Source organism: Oncorhynchus masou, chromosome 15 (assembly GCF_036934945.1).
Source record: "Oncorhynchus masou masou isolate Uvic2021 chromosome 15, UVic_Omas_1.1, whole genome shotgun sequence".
Lineage (NCBI taxonomy): Eukaryota > Metazoa > Chordata > Actinopteri > Salmoniformes > Salmonidae > Oncorhynchus > Oncorhynchus masou.
The window spans coordinates 24,446,471-24,468,201 of NC_088226.1; the positions used below are offsets into that span (position 1 = coordinate 24,446,471).

A 21,731-nucleotide genomic window follows, 5' to 3' on the forward strand; every position below is an offset into this window, starting at 1 on the left:
CAGATTTGACGTAAATAATACTTATTTTTTAAATATAAATTGGTGAAGCGGGTTGCAGGAGAGTGTTTTGAAGATGAGTTTATGGAAAATAAAAAAATATATATAAAAAGGTATGCGAAGAAAGTTGTAAATATATATATATACGGGACACGACAAGACGAGGACAAAATACGTCTGACTGCTATGCCATCTTGGTGACAGAATTATGTCTGTGAGTATAAAAGAACTCATATAGCAGGCAAAAACCTGAGAAATTCCACTTCCTGTTTTTATTTTTTTGGGGGGATGGCAGATTTTCAACCAAGCTCTCATTGAAATTACAGCAAGATATGGATGAGTTTTCACTTCCTACGCCTTCCACTAGATGTCAACAGTCAATAGAACTTTGTCTGATGACTCTAATGTGACGGGGGTTGAATGAGACAGGAAATAGTCACTATTGCCACGAGTTGACCATGCATTCACTATGCGCGTTCACAGGGGAAGGACCTGCGTTCCACCGGTCATCTGAAGTCATTCTAATTTCCCGGTTGGAACGTTATTCAAGATATACTGTATGTAAACAACATTCTAAAGATTGACTCAGTACATCGTTTGACATGTTTCTACTGACTGTTACGGAACTTTTGGACATTTCGTCACATTATAGTGGACGCGCTTTGTGACTTTGGAATTGTTTACCAAACGCGCTAACCAAAGTAGCTAATTGGACATAAATAACGGACATTTTCAAACAAATCAAGCATTTATTGTGGACCTGGGATTCCTAGGACTGCATTCTGATGAAGTGCATCAAAGGTAAGGAAACATTTATCATGTATTTTCTGGTTTCTGTTGACTAATACATGGCGGCTAATTTGGCTACTGTTCTGAGCTCCGTCTCAGATTATTGCATGTGTTGCTTTTTCCGTAAACTTTAAAAAACATCTGACACAGCGGTTGCATTAAGGAGAGGTATATCTATAATTCCATGTGTAAAACTTGTATTATCATCTACATTTATGATGAGTATTTCTGTTGAAACGATGTGGCTATGCAAAATCACTTGATGTTTTTGGAACTAGTGAATCTAATACGCCAATGTAAACACAGATTTTTTTATATAAATATAAACTTTATCAAACAAAACATGCATGTATCATGTAACATGAATTCCTATGAGTGTCATCTGCTGAAGATAATTCAAGGTTAGTGATTAATTGTATCTTTATTTCTGCTTTTTGTGAATGCTATATTTCGCTGGAAAATGGCTGTGCTTATCAAATCAAATCAAATTTTATTTGTCACATACACATGGTTAGCAGATGTTAATGCGAGTGTAGCGAAATGCTTGTGCTTCTAGTTCCGACAATGCAGTGTGTTTTGGTGGAGACCTAACATAATCGTTTGTGGTGCTTTTGCTGAAAAGCATATTTGAAATTGGACACTTTGGTGGGATTAACAACGGGAATAGCTCTAAAATGCTATGAGACACATGTATGTTTTAGGAATTGTAATTATGAGATTTCTGTGGTTTGAATGTGGCGCCCTCTATTTTCACTGGTAGTTGTCGTATCGATCCCGTTAGCGGGATTGCAGCCATAACAAGTTATACTATATTTAGAAAGCATATTAGTAATCTCAAGCCATATTCATACAGTTTTGTTGAATAGGAAATACGTCATATAATCAAAAAAAGGTTGCGCTCAAAAAGCAGTAGTAGCAGCAATATGCAAATCAGGGAGCCAAATGAACGTCTCTTTCACCGATGTGAAGAAGATGTGTTCAAAAATAGCCATTAATTTGCAAATGACCCATCACTAGTTAGCTGTGTTTCTGTAGCGCACATGTGAGATAGATCACAAATCAAATGTCCACTTGTGGTGCCAGTGGACAGTGAAACACAGGTAAGTTAACCTTTATTTATAGTCATTTAAATGTCAATTGCTTTTCTAGATTATATAGCTACCTCAGTCGTTATTTCAAATAATTTCGGTGACTTCACAGCAACTGCTATGTCACGTTCACTATAAGGATCGGACCAAGGTGCAGCGTGGTATGCGTACATTCTTATTTCTTAAAAGAATGAACACTGAACAAACTAACAAAATAGCAAACCGAAACGTAAAGCTATACAAACGAGTGCTGACAGGCAACTACACATAGACAAGATCCCACAAACACCAAAGAGAAAATGGCTACCTAAATATGATCCCCAATCAGAGACAACGATAAACAGCTGCCTCTGATTGGGAACCATATCAGGCCACCATAGACATACAAATCACCTAGACCTACAAAAACCCTAGACATACAAAAAACCCTAGACAATACAAAAATTGGCGTACACACCCTAGTCACACCTTGACCTAACCAAAATATAAAGAAAACAGAGATATCTAAGGTCAGGGCGTGACATGCTAGCTAGCTAACATTAGCAGCATAAGGTTATACCAATACGAAACTTAGCTAGCTAGTTAGCAAGCTCAGCTAAATAAAAATCCCCCTAGATAATTAACTGCAGTATATGTCATAGCCACGTCTCATAGCCACGCCATGAGATTTGTAAATGAAAGAGTACTAGGTTGTCTCTAGCTATAGCTAATAAGCTTTCATTTTTTATTACAGACACTGTTTTGTGCAGTACAACAGAGTGGAAAATCAGGTCCTTATTAAGACATATTTAAAGTGAATCTAGCTGAAAAACCAGTTAGCTAGCTAGGTCTAATTGTTTTGTGTTGCTTTTCGTTGGTTGTTATAACATTGGATCTCATGTTATTTATGTTGCCTTGACTCATACTGTATCTCTTTTTAATAAGCTCATCAGGTAGATAGCCAAGGAAGGCACTGAGCCCAAGCAGTCCCCACAAATCAAAATGCTTGAGATGGAGAATACGGGAGACCTAATGTCCTATTACCACTGTCACGCCTCAAGTACCACTGTTGCCAACAACACATGTTACCAGAATTGACAACCAACATTATTTTACTGCTACACAATTGGTCTCTATTACCTGCCCCAACAGGGCACAAACCATCCTCAGTATTTATCGCCACAGCCAATACACACTGTTCACTTTCAAATAACTTCTTAATTAAGACTGCTGTTCTTTTCCAACCGTGGATGTGGATTTTCTCCAGAACTTACAGGCAACTTTCTATCACTGTATACATTACCACCTACTGACAATGTCTCATCATTGAGACTACTGCCGGAAAACACCTACACCCCATTCCGGCTATTAATACATCAGAGACTTTCAACATGGACTACTTTTCTACAACCAATTGTACTAGTATATGTATGGTGTGAACTTCTCTATATACCACACAGACAATACAGACAATTAAACAGACATGTCTAAGGGATGGCCACTCCCCTCAATCCTCCTAGGGGACTCCAACTCCTAGTCTAACCTATTAGGGGGCTAAACCCTCCTAAGCATATAGTGCCCACAGTGCTTAGTCTAACCTACTGTATGTTGCTAAACCTTCCTAGGCACACACTAGTGCCTAGTCTAACCTATAAGGGGGCTAAACCTTTTTAGACATAATTTGCAATAGTCATCTAGGACAAACCTCACAAATGACAATGATAACTACACAAAATGTCACCCAGGACTCCCACACTCCTACTGGCCAGTACATGGGACTACGGAATAAATCCAAGCTTGTCTCCCCAAGATGTCAGAATGAGTGGTAACAGGTGTAGGAACTTTGCTGACCTTGTTTTGTGCCGGATCCTGTTACACTGATTTGGACTCTTTAGTTTGACTGCAGATTGTGCTGAATCCTGCCGACAACGCCAAATATTAGGTTCTAAATTCTGGTATAAATCCAGTTGGACAAAAAAAAGAAGTTCAGACTAGATTTATTATACCCAAGCTGGATTGCTACAGCTGCTTAGCACACATATAATTCACACAACCATATATACCTTCCGATTAGGCGGAGTCACCTCCTTGTATTTCTAGTATAAACAATCAGTCTCTGTTTCTGGGCAAGAAGTGAGTCTGTTCCTCCCATTGGTGTTATTGTAACCCAGTCTGAGTTCAGAACCTTCATAGGCAGGGATGTGTGTGTGTGTGTGTGTGTGTGTGTGTGTGTGTGTGTGTGTGTGTGTGTGTGTGTGTGTGTGTGTGTGTGTGTGTGTGTGCGTGCAGGCATGCGTGCGTGTGTGTGTGTGTGAGAGAAATGAGACTGCAGTTGGAGTAGTGTTGGGATGCGCCCCTCTAGCCTCCCTCCCAGGGGTTTCTTCTTTCTTCAGCTGTTGTCCTCACTTCAATGTTGAACATCTCTCCCTGCCCTAATTCCACAGAAACTAGCCTGACTTTACCAGGAACTGAGACTTGACTGTGCCTATTCACATACTTAGAAATGCTAATAGATTATCTTAAATGTAACTACATGTCATCTAAAATGTAATTTACGTAATCCACTACAGTAATTATTTATCACGAGAGGAACATAAACAATAACGGGTTATGCTGCATATACCAAGAAAGGTTCAAATCTCACCTTTCTGGTAAAAATAGTTATACATTTCTGATGTGTAGTCACTTTTGAGGACAAAGTTCAAGTACACAGTACAAATATGATGAAAATATGAAATCTTATATGACGTTCAACAAAACTGTATGAATAAGGCTTGAGATTACTAATATGCTTTCTAAATATAGTATAATCAAATTATAAAATTACGAACTATAACATTTGACCTTCCTTATAACTGTAAAATACATGTTTGTATGCTTAGTGTTGGAGAAAATGTACATATTTTCTAAAGATTTATCTTGATCAAAACATCTGCCCCCACCTCTGTGAACATCACACAGAGCTCGAGCTTGCCTTCCTGAACTTGTTGGGAACTCACCTTTCATCTCATATTATATATTGTCCTCCTATGACAAACACAATGCTTTTTTTGTTTCAAATCTATTAGATATGTTAGATTAATGGTAGGAGGGACATCCCAGCTTCAAGTCAAACAGGTGCAAAAAAATGTTTCCAATGGATTGCGGTGACCACAGATCGATTTCTAAGCAAAAATGTTGTCTGGAACCAGTACCAGAACCACGCAGGTCCCCTAAACAGGGTCTTTACATCTAAGAGATTTTAATATACAGCAAAAACATATCTGGACATACAGACACTTTCTGTGCTTCCCTTTGCCACTGTAATGACACTCTCCATCGCCAACATCCTAAACAATAAGTTATTACTACTAATAAGTGGATTATTAAATGATAAACAGACTCATTATATAACTAAAACAGGCTCATGTCAAATAGTCTCCAACAAGTGCCTTCAGAAAGTATTCATACCTCTTGACTTATTCCATATTTTGTTGTGTTACAGTCTGAATTCAACATCAATTACATATCATCCATCAACACACAATACACCATAATGACAGTGCAAATATGGTTGAAATTTTAGCAAATGTGTTCAAAATTTATTGCAGAAACACCTAATTCACACCTAATTCACACCCCTTTTCTATGACAGTCCAAATTGATCTCTGTTACATCCAATATCATTTGATCATCCTTGAGATGTCACTACAAATTGATTGGAGTCCACCTGTGGCCAATTCAATAGTTTGGATATGATTTAGAAAGAAACACACCTGTTAATATAAGGTCCCACAGTTGAAAGTGCATGTCAGAGCAGAAACTACAGTGCCTTCAGAAAGTATTCAAACCCCTTGACTTTTTCCACATTTTGTTACGTTACAGCTTTATTAAAAAATGTCTTAAAACAAGGCTGTAACAATTAATCTACGCACAATACCCCATAATGACAAAGCAAAAAATGTTTTTTTAGAAATGTTTGAAAATGTATAAAAATAGAAAAAAATATATATATATCACATTTGCATAAGTATTCAGACCCTTTACTCAGCACTTTCATTATTCTGAAAAGTTATCAAAGCTGTCACCACAAACCCTACAGTACATGTACCTCCTCAGTTCGAGGGCATGCTGTAGTAAGCCATTTTTCCAAACAACCAATAGATTCCATTCAGAGCACCTCTGAAAGGGATAACAACATTAAAGACCGAAATACCATACGTAACATTAGCAGGTTACCCAGTGTCGGCATTGTTAACAGTTAACTTACAGGTACTGTACAATTCATTGTACAATTACTTTCTAGTTCACCCAAATGATTACCTCCTTCTCCTCTAATACACCAAGGGGCTGTCAAAACTCCTGCTACTGAAATACTTGGGAACAAAGTATTATCTGGTCTAGCAAACAATGGTGGGACTGTGCAGTTGTGTAATGCGGAGAAAGTCATGGGGTCAGGGTTATGTGGCATCTCCACTAAGAATAGTAAGTCCATTTGCGTTGTCATATTTACCCCCATGGGAACTACCACAAGCGGTAAACCTGCTCCTACCTTAACTCAATCAATCAAATGTATTTAGAAAGCCCTTCTTACATCAGCTGATGTCACAAAGTGCTGTACAGAAACCCAGTTTATAACCCCAAATAGCAAGCAATGCAGGTGTAGAAGCACAGTGGCTAGGAAAAACTCCATAGAAAGGCCGGAACCTAGGAAGAAACCTAGAGAGGAACCAGGCTATGAGGGATGGCCAGACCTCTTCTGGCTGTGCCGGGTGGAGATTATAACAGAACATAGCCAAGATGTTCAAATGTTCATAGATGACCAGCAGGGTCAAATAATAATAATCACAGTGGTTGTAGAGGGTGCAACAGGTCAGCAACTCAGGAATAAATGTCAGTTGGATTTACATAGCCGATCATTCAGAGTATTTCTACCGCTCCTGCTGTCTGGGACAAGGTAGCACGTCCGGTGTACAGGTCAGGGTTCCATAGTCGCAGGCAGAACAGTTGAAACTGGAGAAACAGCACGACCAGGTGGACTGGGGAAAGCAAGGAGTCATCAGGCCAGGTTTTCCTGAGGCATGGTCCAATGGTTCAATTCACACAGGACACCAGATAAGACAGGAGAAATACTCTAGCTATAACAGACTAACCCTAGCCCCCGACACATAAACTGTTGCAGCATAAATACTGGAGGTTGAGACAGGAGGGGTCGTGAGACACTGTGGACCCGTCTGACGATATCCCCGGACAGGGCCAAACAGGTAGGATATAACCTCACCCACTTTGCCAAAGCACAGCACCCACACCACTAGAGGGATATCTTCATCCACCAACTTACTATTCTGAGACAAGGCTGTGTCTCTCACATGGATAGGCAGACCATTTCATAAAAATGGAGTTCAATAGGAGAAAGCCCTGCCTCCAGCTGTTTGCTTAGAAATTCTAGGGACAGTAAGGAGGCCTGCATCTTGTGACCGTAGCATACGTGTAGGTATGAACGGCAGGATCAAATCGGAAAGATAGGGAGGAGCAAGCCCATGTAATGCTTTGTAGGTTAGCAGTAAAACGTTTAAGTCAGCCCTAGCCTTAGCAGGAAGCCAGTGTAGAGAGGCTATCACTGGAGTAATATGATCACATTTTTTGGGTCTAGTCAAGATTCTAGCAGCCATGTTTAGCACTAACTGAAGTTTATTTAGTGCTTTATCTGGGTAGCCGGAAAGTAGAGCATTGCAGTAATCAAACCTAGAATAATAATCACAGTGGTTGTAGAGGATGCATAAGCATAGATTCATTTTTCTGCATCATTTTTTGGACAGAAAGAAAGATTTTTGAGATGTTATGTAGATGGAAAAAAGCTGTCCTTGAAACAGTCTTGATATGTTTGTCAAAAGAGAGATCAGGGTCCAGAGTAACGCCAAGGTCCTTCATAGTTTTATTTGAGACGACTGTACATCAAGATTAATTGTCTGATTCAACAGAAGATCTCTTTGTTTCTTGGGACCTAGAGCTAGCATATCTGTTTTGTCCGAGTTTAAAAGTGGAACATTTGCCACCATCCACTTCCTTATGTCTGAAACACAGGCTTCCAAGGAGGACAATTCTGGGGTTTCACTGTGTTTCATTGAAATGTACAGCTGTGTGTTGTCCGCATAGCAGTGAAAACTAACATTATGTTTCCAAATGACATCACCAAGAGGTAAAACAATAGTGAAAGAAAATAGTGGTCCTAAAACAGAGAATTGAGGAACACCAAAATGTACAGAGGACAAAACATCTACAGAGATAAACTGACATCTTTCTGACAGATAAGATCTAAACCAGGCCAGAACTTGTCCGTGTAGACCAATTTGGGTTTCCAACCTCTCCAAAAGAATGTGGTGATTCATGGTATCAAAAGCAGCAAGAGCATGAGGACAGATGCAGAGCCTCAGTCTGACACCATTAAAAGGTCATTTACCACTTTCACAAGTGCAGTCTCAGTGCTATGATGCGGTCTAAAACCAGACTGAAGCATGTTGTATACATTGTTTGTCTTCAGGCAGTGAGTTGCTGCGGAACAGCTTTTAATTTTTTTGAGAGGAATGGGAGATTTGATATAGGCCAATATTTTTTATATTTTCTGGGTCAAGGTTTGGCTTTTTCAAGAGAGGCTTTATTACGGCCACTTTTAGTGAGATTGGTACACATCCGGTGGCTAGAGAGCCGATTATTATGTTCAACATAAGAGGGCCAAGCACAGGAAGCAGCTCTTTCAGTAGTTTAGTTGGAATAGGGTCCAGTATGCAGCTTGAACATTTAGAGGCCATGATTATTTTTATTAATGGGCCAAGAGATATAGTAGTAAAAAACTTGAGTGTCTCCCTTAATCTTAGGTCCTGGCAGAGATGTGCAGATTCAGGACAACTGAGCTTTGGAATACGCAGATTTAAAGAGGAGTCCGTAATTTCCTTTCTAATGATCGTGATCTTTTCCTCAAAGAAGTTAATGAATTTATCACTGCTGAAGTGAAAGCCATCCCCTCTTGGGGAATGCTGCTTTTTAGTTAGCTTTGCAACAGTATCAAAAATAAATGTTGGATTGTTCTTATTTTCCTCAATTAAGTTGGAAAAATAGGATGATCGAGCAGCAATGAGGGCTCTTCAATAGTGCACGGTACTGTCTTTCCAAGCCAGTCGGAAGACTTCCAGTTTGGTGTAGTGCCATTTCCATTCCAAATTTCTGGAAGCTTGCTTCAGAGCCCGGGTATTTTCTATATACCAGAGAGATAGTTTCTTATGACAAATGTTTTTTGTTTTTAGGGGTGTGACTGCATCTAGGGTATTGCTCAAGGTTAATTTGTGTTCCTCGGTTAGGTGGTTAACTGATTTTTGTATTCTGACGTCATTGGGTAGGTGGAAGGAGTCTGGAAGGGCATCAAGGAATCTTTGGGTTGTCCGAGAATGTATAGCACAACTTTTGATGTTCCTTGGTTGGGGTCTGAGCAGATTATTTGTTGTGATTGCAAACTTAATAAAATGGTGGTCTGATAGTCCAGGATTATGAGGAAAAAATTAAGATCCACAACATTCATTCCACGGGACAGAACTAGGTCCAGAGTATGACTGTGGCAGTGAGTACGTCAGGAAACATGTTGGACAAAACCCACTGAGTCGATGATGGCTCCAAAAGTCTTTTTGAGTGGGTCTGTGGACTTTTCCATGTGAATATTAAAATCACCAAAATTAGAATATTATCTGCTATGACGACAAGGTCCGATAGTAATTAAGGGAAATCAGTGAGGAGCGCTGTATATGGCCCAGGAGGCCTGTAAACAGTAGCTATAAAAAGTGATTGAGTAGGTTGCATAGATTTCATGACTAGAACATCAAAAGATGAAAAGGCAGTTGTTTCTTTTTTGTAAATTGAAATTTGCTATCGTAAATGCTAGCAAGACCCCCGCCTTTGCGGGATGCGCAGGGGATATGGTCACAAGTGTAACCAGGAGGTGAGGCCTAATTTAACACAGTAAGGCTTAAGCCATGTTTCAGTCAGGCCAATCACATCAAGATTATGATCAGTGATTAGTTAATTGACTATAACTGCTTTGGAAGTGAGGGATCTAACATTAAGTAGCCCTATTTTGAGATGTGAGGTATCACAATCTCTTTCAATAATGACAGGCATGGAGGAGGTCTTTTTTTCCAGTGAGATTGCTAACGTGAACACTGCCCAACTTAGATCGAGGAACAGACATGGTCTCAATGGGGATAGCTGAGCTGACTACACTGACTGTGCTAGTGGCAGATGTCTTGGAAATATTGAATCAAATATTTCTCAGATACCAGAGCTTGCGAATTCAAATAAGACTTTATTACAAAAAGTAACAAAATCCATGGAATAACTGCCTTCTCTTGTTACAGACCTCAGGCGTTTTTGGTTTCCACTTTCAGATAACACACATGGTCATTCCTCTCTATGTAGATGATTAACACCCCTTCACCTCTTGCCACCATTATCTTTCTGTCTCAATTCTTGCTTGTTTACAGACTATATTGGTGGCGTATCCATAGCAATGATACAAAAAAACAAGACACACACATAATGCAGGTGTCTGTCCAATGATACTCATAGGACTATATAATGGCTCTCCCCAAGCCTGGAATTGCACAGACATACATATACAATCACATGCATTAAAGCTAGTCACAGGACCAGGCAATAACTTCCCTCAGGCCTATAACAGCACATTTTCTGCTTATGTTCTGTTTTTACATGTCTAGTGATTAACTCCATGTTGATCCAGCTCTGTTCATTCACCTGGCCTCAGTCTTTATTCTGAATTAACTCTATGTCGATTCTGTTCACAACTTCTGGGAGAACAGTCTAGATACTGGAAAATCACCCATAGTCATGAATTTTCTCCTACATTGACCACTAAGCTGGCAGACTGGCTAACAGCCTGATCTGCACCCTCTCTCATTGTGGAGCTAAGGGAGTCAGAGCCCTGTCTATGTTCGTAGATTAGATGAGAGCACCCCTCCAGCTAGGATGGAGTCCGTCACTCCTCAGCAGGCCAGGCTTGGTCCTGTTTGTGGGTGAGTCCCAGAAAGAGGTCCAATTATCTACAAATTCTATATTTTGGGAGGGGCAGAAAACAGTTTTCAACCAGTGATTGAGCTGTGAGACTGCTATAGAGCTCATCACCCCCCCTAACTGGGAGGGGGCCAGAGACAATTACTCGATGCTTAAAAAAACAAGACACCTGTACCATGTCACATATAGAGTTGAAATGTATAGAATGTTGAGTTAGCATTCCAATATTGCACTTTATATACATCACAGAAGACTGAAATATAACAATACCTTGACATAAAAACACCAGATTTTTGTTGTATGTTTTAATCTTTATTAATTATGAAATTATAAAAAATATTAATACCATGCGCCCAAAGAGGGCGCTTTTGGTCATTGACTGCAAACCAAAAAGTAACATTTTTGTGATTGTGTCAGGTTGAATACACCTTTTAAAAATGTCTATGCATATTACATTAAGAACAGATTGTCCTGCTCTCCTCACATTCTATAACCCACAGGAACAAGATTTATAGAACATAGGAACAACAAAGTATAACATATAAGAGCAACAATGGGCCACATATTAAATGACAGTAGTTCAAATGATCAATGCTTAAAAACGACATTGAAAGGATGGATGAAAGAGCATCGAGTCCGTGTTTGCCATTGCTTGACATTCCTTGGCCCTGAGTAGTGGTGGAAAAAGTACCCAATTGACATACTTGAGTGAAAGTAAAGATACCTTAACACAAAATGATTCAAGTAAAAGTGAAAGTCCCCCAGTAAAATACTACTTGAGTAAAAGTCTAAAAGCATTTGGTTTGAAATATACTTAAGTATCAAAAGTAAATGTAATTGCTAAAATATACTTAAGTATCAAAAGTAAAAGTAAAAGTATGAATAATTTCAAATTCCTTATATTAAGCACCCCAGATGGCATTATTGTCCTTTTTATTTTCCTGTTTATTTTACGCTCCCACACTCAGACATAATTTACAAACAAAGCATGTGTTTAGTGAGTCCGTCAGAATAGAGGCAGTAGGGATGACAAGGGATGTTCTCTTGATAAGTGGGTGAATTTGACAATTTTCTTGTCCTGCTAAGCACTCAACATGTAACGAGTACGTTTGGGTGTCAGGGAAATGTATTGAGTAAAAAGTATATAATTTTCTTTAGGAATGCAGTGAAGTAAGAGTAAAAGTTGCCGAAAATATAAATAGTAAAGTAAAGTACAGATACCCCAAAAAACAACTTAAGTAGTACTTTCAAGTATTTTTACTTAAGTACTTCACACCACTGGCCCTGAGTGAGAGTGATTCTAGATGTGTGTGTGTTTGAGTGTGTGTGTGTGTTTAAAGCAATATCCCCAATCCACAAGAGGAACATTTGTCATCATCGACTTCGAGGGACAGCTAAGAGGTCGTGTGTGCACGTCCAGATTTCACTATTCTCCATCAGACATTTGTCAGCTAGTTGAAGAGAGAGAGGTCAGATCTGAAAGTAAAAACGTAACAGAAACTGCAATTATTACATACAGTTGAAGTCAGAGTTTACATACACTTAGGTTGGAGTCAATAACACTTGTTTTTCAACCACTCTACAAATTTCTTGTTAACAAACTATAGTTTTGGCAAGTCGGTTAGGACATCTACTTTTTGCATGACACAAGTAATTTTTCCAACAATTGTTTACAATTTATTTCACTAATAATTCACTGTATCACAATTCCAGTGGGTTTACATACACTAAGTTGACTGTGCCTTTAAACAACTTGGAAAATTCCAGAAAATGATGTCATGGCTTTAGAAGCTTCTAATAAGCTAATTTACATCATTTGAGTCAATTGGAGGTGTACCTGTGGATGTATTTCAAGGCCAACCTTCAAACTCAATGCCTCTTTGCTCGACATCATTGGAAAATCAAAAGAAATCAGCCAAGAACTCAGAAAAAAATTGTAGACCTCCACAAGTCTGGTTCATCCTTGGGAGCAATTTCCAAACACTTGAAGGTACCACGTTCATCTGTACAAACGATAGTACGCAAGTATAAACACCATGGAACCACGCAGCCATCAACCGCTCAGGAAGGAGACACATTCTATCTCCTAGAGAAGAAAGTACTTTGTTGCGAAAAGTGCAAATCAATCCCAGAACAACAGCAAAGGACCTTGTGAAGATGCTGGAGGAAACCGGTACAAAAGTATCTATATCCACAGTTAAACGAGTCCTATATCGACATAACCTGAAAGGATCGCTCACCAAGGAAGAAGCCACTGCTCCACAACCACCATAAAAAAAACAGACTACGGTTTGCAACTGCACAAAGATCGCCCTTTTTGGAGAAATATCCTCTGTCTAATGAAACAAAAATAGAACTGTTTGGCCATAATGACCATCGTTATGTTTGGAGGAAAAAGGGGGAGGTTTGCAAGCCGAAGAACACCATCCCAACTGTGAAGCACGGGGGTGGCAGCATCATGTTGTGGGGGTGTTTTGCTGCAGGAGGGTCTGGTGCACTTTACAAAATAGATGGCGTCATGAGGTAGGAAAATTATGTGGATATATTGAAGCAAAATCTCAAGACATCTGTCAGGAAGTTGAAGCTTGGTCGCAAATGGGTCTTCCAAATGGACAATGACCCCAAGCATACTTCCTAAAGACAACAACATCAAGGTATTGGAGTGGCCATCACAAAGCCCTGACCTCAATCCCATAGAGAATTTGTGGACAGAACTGAAAAAGTGTGTGCAAGCAAGGCCTACAAACCTGACTCAGTTACACCAGCTCTGTCAGGAGGAATGGGCAAAAATTCACCCAACGTATTGTGGGAAGCTTGTGGAAGGCTACCCGAAACGTTTGACCCAAGTTAAACAATTTAAAGGCAATGTGACCAAATACTAATTGAGTGTATGTAAACTTCTGACACACTGGGAATGTGATGATTGAAATAAAACATTCTCTCTACTATTATTCTGACATTTCACATTCTTCAAATAAAGTGGTGATCCTAACTGGCCTAAGACAGGGAATTTCTACTCTGATTAAATGTCAGGAATTGCGAAAAACTGAGTTTAAATGTGTTTGGCTAAGGTGTATGTAAACTTCCGACTTCAACTGTAAGTCCAAGTAATAAAATGTACTGGGGATCAATACATTCTAATAATTTACATGTTATATTCCGTGACTGGAGAGGTAGGAGGCAACCTTCCATAGAAATAGATCATACATGTAACCTATTTCATAAGGTAAACTGTATGCAACCTTACCTCTGAGAGCAGGTGGAGGACGTGTGGTCTTTACCAAGTTACTCTGAGAGAGAGCCTCCGTCATCCAGGAGAGGGCACTAGAACAGTACTCCAACTGGGAATGTGAGAGGGACGGAGAGAGAAAGAGAGAGAGAGAACCATGACGGATGTGGTCTGTTCAGTGCTGAGCAGGCAGATGCAACAGCTGCAGTCCAAATGCAGACACACACATACTTACGATTACACACTAACGAACACACGTGCGTGCACAGACACACACACACTAAACCATCCCGCCCATTAAGGAGCACTGAAACTTCTGGCACGTGTGTCTGGTTGCCACTAGGCAGATAAAGCAGGGTGACACTAACCTCGGTCTCCAACATTCTCAGCCTGCGGTCGTGGTCCCGAATCTCTGCCATCTGCTTTAATACACTGTCCACCCTTCAATCATGACCACAACACAGGACCACAACAAAGGTTAGGGGTCAATTCACTTCTCAGTCCATTCAGGAAGTGAATTGAAGTTCCGATTCATAAATTTAAAATGTTATTGACCCGATTCCTAACACAGGAGGATCCATCAGCTACAGCATCTTAACCATTCTATTCATAGGCCAGATAGAAGCCGAGCTGTTAACTGAAGCTGTTAAATGAATCTGTCATTTAGTCTAGGTGAGATGTCTCACTTGACGGAGGTGCGTTTGAGTCTCTCTGAGTCTTTCTCTCTCTCTCGTTTGTTCTGGGCAAAGAGTATATTCTCCTTCTGGATGGCCTCCCACGTGTTCAGTCTACTGGCCTCCCGACCATGGATCTCCAGAACTGAATGAGGGATAGAGGAGGAGGGGAAGAACAAAGAAATTGGGAAGAAGAGAAAATGAGAAAAAATAGTCTTGAAGGAAAATGGAAGTGGACTTCTAAAATACCTGAAGTTCAATACTTGAAGTGAATTATCTGATCACTGGTCTTCCTACAGGGCCGGCGTTATGATCATTTATTTGACCGAGATGGGCGCAGACAGAAAGATGCATGTAAAGTCCATGTATCTGTTGTTGTCTGGACAAAAATAGTATGACATGTCTTACTCATACTCTTTTTGGCGAGACAGCATCAGATGTATGAGCTGTACATAGTAAGACTGAGGGGCGCTCACTCTGATGCATTCTCCGGGGGGGAGACAGTTCCAGCCAGTTGCGAATTGAAGGAAAGTTGGTGGGTGCACAGTGTATTGTTAAGATGCTGGAATAATTTTGGGACTAATGTGCGAAGATATCCTACTTTTTGAAGTGATTTGTTTGACAACCAAATTAATAATAACTGGTCGTGTTGATGGCACATTAAAAGGTAATACCCTTTTACAGTTCAATTACATGCCTTTTTTTATACATAGGAGGTCCCATGAAAAAATGTGCCACACTATGGAAATCAAATGCCTTTCCAACTGATTCGTTCTGGCGCCGGCACTGTTTTCCTGTTTTCCTCCCTCTCCCTCCCTCCCCTCCTCAAACTCTCTCCCCCATTCCCTCCCTCCCTCTCCCTCTATCTCCCTCCCTCTCTCACCAAAGTGTTTGATCTTCGTGGAGGGGATCTTGCGGATGTGTCTCTTGATGATGAGGTGGAGGTGGGAGATGAGGATGAAGGGTGGTGCCAGGCAGGGTCTAGAGTGATACTCCACGATCAGATTGTAGCGCTGGAACTTCCAGTAGTTGTCGCTGTGCTCCTGCACTTTGGAGAACGTGTGACTGGAGGAAAGGCAGAGAGAGGGAGACAGTGAAAAGGCTGAATATCAGGAAATAGGTGACTCTCGCTCATATTTTTATAATATTTTTTAGTTCATGACATTTTGAGCCCCAATGACACACAGATAAATCTGAGCCAGAAAAACATGCCATTAGGACAACACTCAAATAAAAAAGTTGATTAAATTAAATCCAACAACACTATTCCAAGACACCCTGAGGAACTAGATAAAATAAGAGAAATTCAACCCACGGATTAGAGAGGCCTATTGAATGAGTGACGATCTGTCGAGGGGAACACAAGGAGAGTGAAACAGGGATATGGAGGGGGGCGCTAGATGGGAAAGAGGGACAGAGAGCTTATTCTCATTGAAGAGAGTTGCAGTAGAGATATCGGGACGAAATGTTGCTGGGCCAATTGTACAATGCCCTATGGGACTCCCAATCATGGCTGGTTGTGATACAGCCTGGATTCAAACCAGGGTGTCTGTAGTGACGCCTCTAGCACTGAGATGCAGTGCCTTAGACCAATGCGCCACTCGGGAGCCCTCTAATAAAAATCAGAGGAAGATTCAAACTGTTTTGACTATACAACATTCTGCAGATCTCCAAGGGAAGCGTGGCAACAAACGTGATTTGGAGGTAGGGCTACGTTTGATTAATATTACAGTAATGTCTCGAGAATTAATTCATCTCTAAGTTATCTCTTGATAACTTCCTCAACACTCGTCAATGTGAAGAGCTAGTGAGAGTGAAAGGTAGACAGAGAGTGGAAGAGGGAGAGAAAGTAAAAGAGGGACAGACAGAGGGTCCATTACCTGAACATGGCGATGAGCAGGTTGACCAGGAGGATGTTGGTGACCAGCAGGAAGATGACCAATAAGATGACCACCAGCCAATTGTGTTCGGTACTCATGCAGGGCTCTGCCCCCGCCTCAACCAGAGTGGCGTTATTGGTGCACTCTCTCCCCTCCTCCAGTTTATCAGCTACCGACAGAGAGACAGGGAGACGAGGGCAGGAGGCAGTGAGAGGGGGAGAGTTTGAAAGGATGGGAAGAAGCAGAAGGAGGGGTGTGAAAATAAATATTTAAAATGGTAGGGGAAAGAGGGTAGATTGGGTAGGGGTTGAAGTAAGGGATTGATAGGGGATGCAGAGAGAGAGGAGTGAAAGAATAGAGAAAGAGAGAGAAAAAGAGTGAGAGAAACCAGTAATATATATATATTTGTTTTTATTTAGCAGACTCTATTCCAGAGCGATTAAAAGTTAGTGCATTCATTTTAAAATATCTAGGTGAGATTATACTATGTTATATACACATGCAAACCACATTCATACACAAACATCAACGCACCATCCATTTCGTGTATGGGGATCTGTCCAAATATGTGGAGGTATGGCCTGTAGAACACTCTGCGAAATATCCAACCGGGACGGGGGTCGTAGGAGTAGAGCAGCGCCTGATTGGCTACGCCGTAGGCCAGGAGCCACACCGCCAGGAAGAACAGGAAGAAGAAGATGTCTTTCATCTGCCAATCAGGAGGGGAACAGATATTCATTGGGGAAAATGGCATCACCATCTAGTGTTCAGTTTTGATACTAGTTGTTACTGCCAAAACCAGCACCTGAAGCTAGACCATAGAGACAGATAGAGGACACTAGTGCCCAAAAGACCATTTTAGCATGGCCAGCGCCATTATTGGCTTCCACAATCTTTACGTAGTCAACTGGGTGGGACTTTCTATGGGCTAAGGAAGGATCACAATGCGGGTCATCAGGAGGGATCAGCCAATTATAATTGTGAGCAAACATTCCATAACTGCAGGTGGCAATACATCGCAACCATTGGCTTCATACCTGTTATAACAATACACTCTAGGTGGCATTGTGCACCTTCAGAGACAGTAGATGAAGCGAGGCATCCCACTCCCTTATTTTTTCTGATTGAGGCGGGGCTGCTTTGGTCTACTTACTGCCCACGCCCGCGGAGGGTTTGCCCCAGAGACAGTAGAGAAAAGAGACATCTCACTGCCAAAAGAATGTGCCAGTGATATGTTGGAGCAGGGTGGGTGGGGCGAGCCGAGCGGGGAGGGGACAATATGTAGACCAAATTCAGCTCTTTCCTCTCTTATGTGAGCATCCCAGCGATTACAGAGGAAACGTGCGCTCATGTAGGAAAGCATTCTCACACGAGAGAGGGAACGCCTACTTACATAGACAGGAACCTTGAAAAAAAAATGAAATGGTGAAGTTGTGGAGTCATTCATCGTAATTTATCCACCTTCTTTGGCAACCTTTCAGTTTGTCTGCCAACTCATGGAAGTAGTAGAATAAAATTGACTACTTTAAAATGGAGATGGCCACAATGGCACTGTCCATGCTCCCATGTCCTCATAATGAGACAGATACAACGACGCAATGTCTATGTCAACTATTTAGACACTGCAGTGCACAGGGTTATCTCTTTCTTTTTAGAAAGCACTCACCATTTTTTCAACAATGATTATCTTGGGTCCCAGCTGTTTGTGGATGGCGAAGATGTGGATGAGACGGAGGGTAAACACCATGTAGTCCACAGCCAATACAGCACGGCCAAACTCATAGGACCACGGGAACATTCTAGAACACACAACTTACTTCTTGGTTACAGTCCCAGACACACACACACACACACACACACACACACACACACACACACACACACACACACACACACACACACACACACACACACACACACACACACACACACACACACACACACACACACACCATATATATATCCATTTATTTATTAGGATACACATTAGCTGTTGCTGATGCAGCTGCTACTCTTCCTGTGGTCCATATACAAAACATAAAATATGGCAAATTACATTACATTAATAGACAAGAACAGCTCAAGGACAGAACTACATACATTTAAAATAATAATGTAAATAAAAAGACTTGTTTACATCAAAACACAAAAACATAAACACATTACACTGAGAACACCTTCCTAATATTGAGTTGCACCTCTCCCCCCCCTTTGCTCCCAGAACAGCCTCAATTCGTAGGGGCATGGGCTCTACAACGTGTCGAAAGCATACCACAGGGTTGCTGACCCATATTGACTCCAATGCTTCCCACAGTTGTGTCAAGTTGGCTGGATGTCCTTTGGGTGGTGAATCATTCTTGATACACAACCCAGTAGCGTTGCAGTTCTTGACACAAACAAGTGCGCCTGGCACCTAACACCATACCCCGTTCAAAGGCACTTACATTTTGTGTCTTGCCCATTCACCATCTGAATGATACACAATCCATGTCTCAATTGTTTCAAGACTTAAAAATACTTATTTTAACCTGTCCTCTTCCCCTTCATCTATACTAATTGAAGTGGATTTAACAAGTGACATCAATAAGGGATCATAGCGTTCACCTGGATTCAGTCACCTGATCAGTCTGTCATGGAAAGAGCTTCATGTTCTTAATGTTTCGTATACTCAGTATCTTCTTGTAGCTACTGTAAATGCACAAACCTGCAGCACATTCCCAGTGCAAAGAGTGAGATGGCTGTGATGTCACACTTATTCCACATGTCCTCGATGTAGAGCTTCATTCTCTGATATAAAGTGGTGTTGCCCCTGAAGAATGTCTGATGAAGAGAGAGAGAGGGGGAAAGTGTGTGTGTGAGAGAGAGTAGATGGTCATTAATACAGTCACCGACAAAATGATTGGTTCCCTTGATAATGATGAGCAAAAAAGACAGTATAAAACAAATAATACAAATACTGAGCTATATTGTATGCAAAAAAATATAATAATAATGTTATTGTATTATAGTAATCCCTAATCAAAAGGCATTAGTATAATAGGATTCTGATTTGGGTGACAAAATCCTAAAGGATCCAATCGGATTACTTTTCTAGTCCAATAGAATCGTACAGGATTCTCACAATCCTATAGGATTTTGTGTCACCTCTATCAGAATCCTATTGGAATCCTACTGGACACTCTTTAGAGGACAACCTGCTGAAGACAACCAGCTTCATGTCGGCGTGATGCAAACGTGTGGGATGTATGCACTGTTTAAAACAAACACTGTTCAAAGGCCACGCTGAATTTGAGTATAATTTTAATATCGCTGGTTAGAAGAGAATTTGCTGAAGACATCTAAATTCTAGAACATCGCATGGAAGTTTTGGGAGGCTGCCGAAACAGGGAAGGAAACAAATCAGTTGCTTTGTTATTTATTTTCAACAACTCACAACCAGGCACAGGATATCAACAGTGACAACGGTTGGCTGTTATTTGAGCGATAGTTTGTCTCTCAAATCCATGTATACATGTAGGTGTAAGGACAGCTATTTTTCCCTGCCATTTCAGTTTGAAAATTATAGTAGAATTCTAAGTCCTAAGACCTGCCAGCACATTTGACAAAAACAGTACAAAACCAATTATATTGATCTGTTTTCAAGCCATCGATATTGTCATTGTCATTAGTATAAACATTTATAATAACATCACTAATCTGAGGTAAAAAAGGATGTGCAAGTACCCTCAATTCAATGTGGTCAAAACGTGAGGTTGTGTAATAATGTACTGTATTAACACATACTTTCCACGTACAGGAAGTTAGCGCAATTTAAAATAATAGAATATGTAAAAAATAAATCAATATTTTCATTTAGGCTGATAGCATTACACATATCACTAGTTTAACCATTTACAGAGTAAAACAATTATCTTTTGCACAATTTAACCGGGCACTCTAGAAAGACCGTTCATAGCAACTGTGCAGCAGCCCATTTGTTTGATCTGCATACTTATAACCTGTCAAGCCATAGTATGGATATAATTATATTAATTGTTATTTCAGACCACATTGTATCGACAACACAAATGGATAAACACAGCTTAATTGGACATCTCAGCAATAAATATGGGACAGAAACCTGAACACATACATTAAACTGCAATCAAGATTAAATTGAGAAACAGCCTCCCTCCGATGTCTCCAGAGCACAATCTTCAACTACGCCAGTGATAATTCCCTGAGGTTCTCAACCTCTTCAACACACGATCACAATATGGGAGTGATTCAAGGCTGCATGTTCATTTGGAGTATGACCAATACAAAGTTTCAAAATCTGATAGGATTTTCTACAGAATGTTTGGGGGGATTCCTACAGGATTTTTTGACTAGGGATAAAATCTCTTCCTCAGTGCAATTGTGTTAAACAAGTAATACAATAAAACGATAGGCGTGAAATGATTGGCACGGTTCCCAGTTTTCAATACTTTGTGAACCCTACCCTAGCGAGGATAACGGCTGTAGTGACTAAATTGTCAAATAGAACAGTACCAATACAATTTTCATCCTAATCCGTTAACCACAATGGAGAGTGGTAAATGATTAGTCTTGACACATACAAATCCAATGTCCAGAGTTTGATTTAAGTAGAAAGATAATATCTATGTATTTGTTATTACTTTGTGGGAATACTTCAACAAATTTTTGGGTGACTTTCTGGTGATTTTACAGTCTTTTTGGACCCTGTCCTATTGCCAACACCTGCCTTTGAAGTGTATTCCCCTTCAGCCAGTAGGGGGGGTACACACACTTCACAGAAGATTAGTGGCAATCGCACACATTCAGTGCCTTCAGAACAAATTCATACCCCTTGACTTATTCCACATTTTGTTGTTCCAGCCTGAATTCAAAATTGATTAAACATATTTTTTTCCCTCACCCATCTACACACAATACCCCAGAATGACAAAGTCAAAACATGTTTTTAGAATTGTTTGCAAATTTATTGAAAATAAAATACAGAAATATAATAAAAATTCTCTGTCTTAGGTCAGTTAGGATC

General features: G+C 40.4%; 1 protein-coding gene across 1 annotated transcript in view; it reads right to left on the reverse strand.

Moving 5' to 3' along the window:
- Positions 1-11,179: 11,179 nt before the first annotated feature.
- The window catches only part of trpm4a (transient receptor potential cation channel, subfamily M, member 4a), a 79,692-nt gene continuing 69,140 nt past the window's right edge, over positions 11,180-21,731 (reverse strand). The window contains 9 exon segments of the mRNA XM_064988779.1: positions 11,180-12,383; positions 14,155-14,248; positions 14,505-14,577; positions 14,823-14,955; positions 15,694-15,875; positions 16,691-16,859; positions 17,225-17,399; positions 18,357-18,489; positions 19,395-19,510. Of these exon segments, the coding sequence (XP_064844851.1) occupies positions 12,355-12,383; positions 14,155-14,248; positions 14,505-14,577; positions 14,823-14,955; positions 15,694-15,875; positions 16,691-16,859; positions 17,225-17,399; positions 18,357-18,489; positions 19,395-19,510 (1,104 nt within the window). The 3' untranslated portion in view covers positions 11,180-12,354.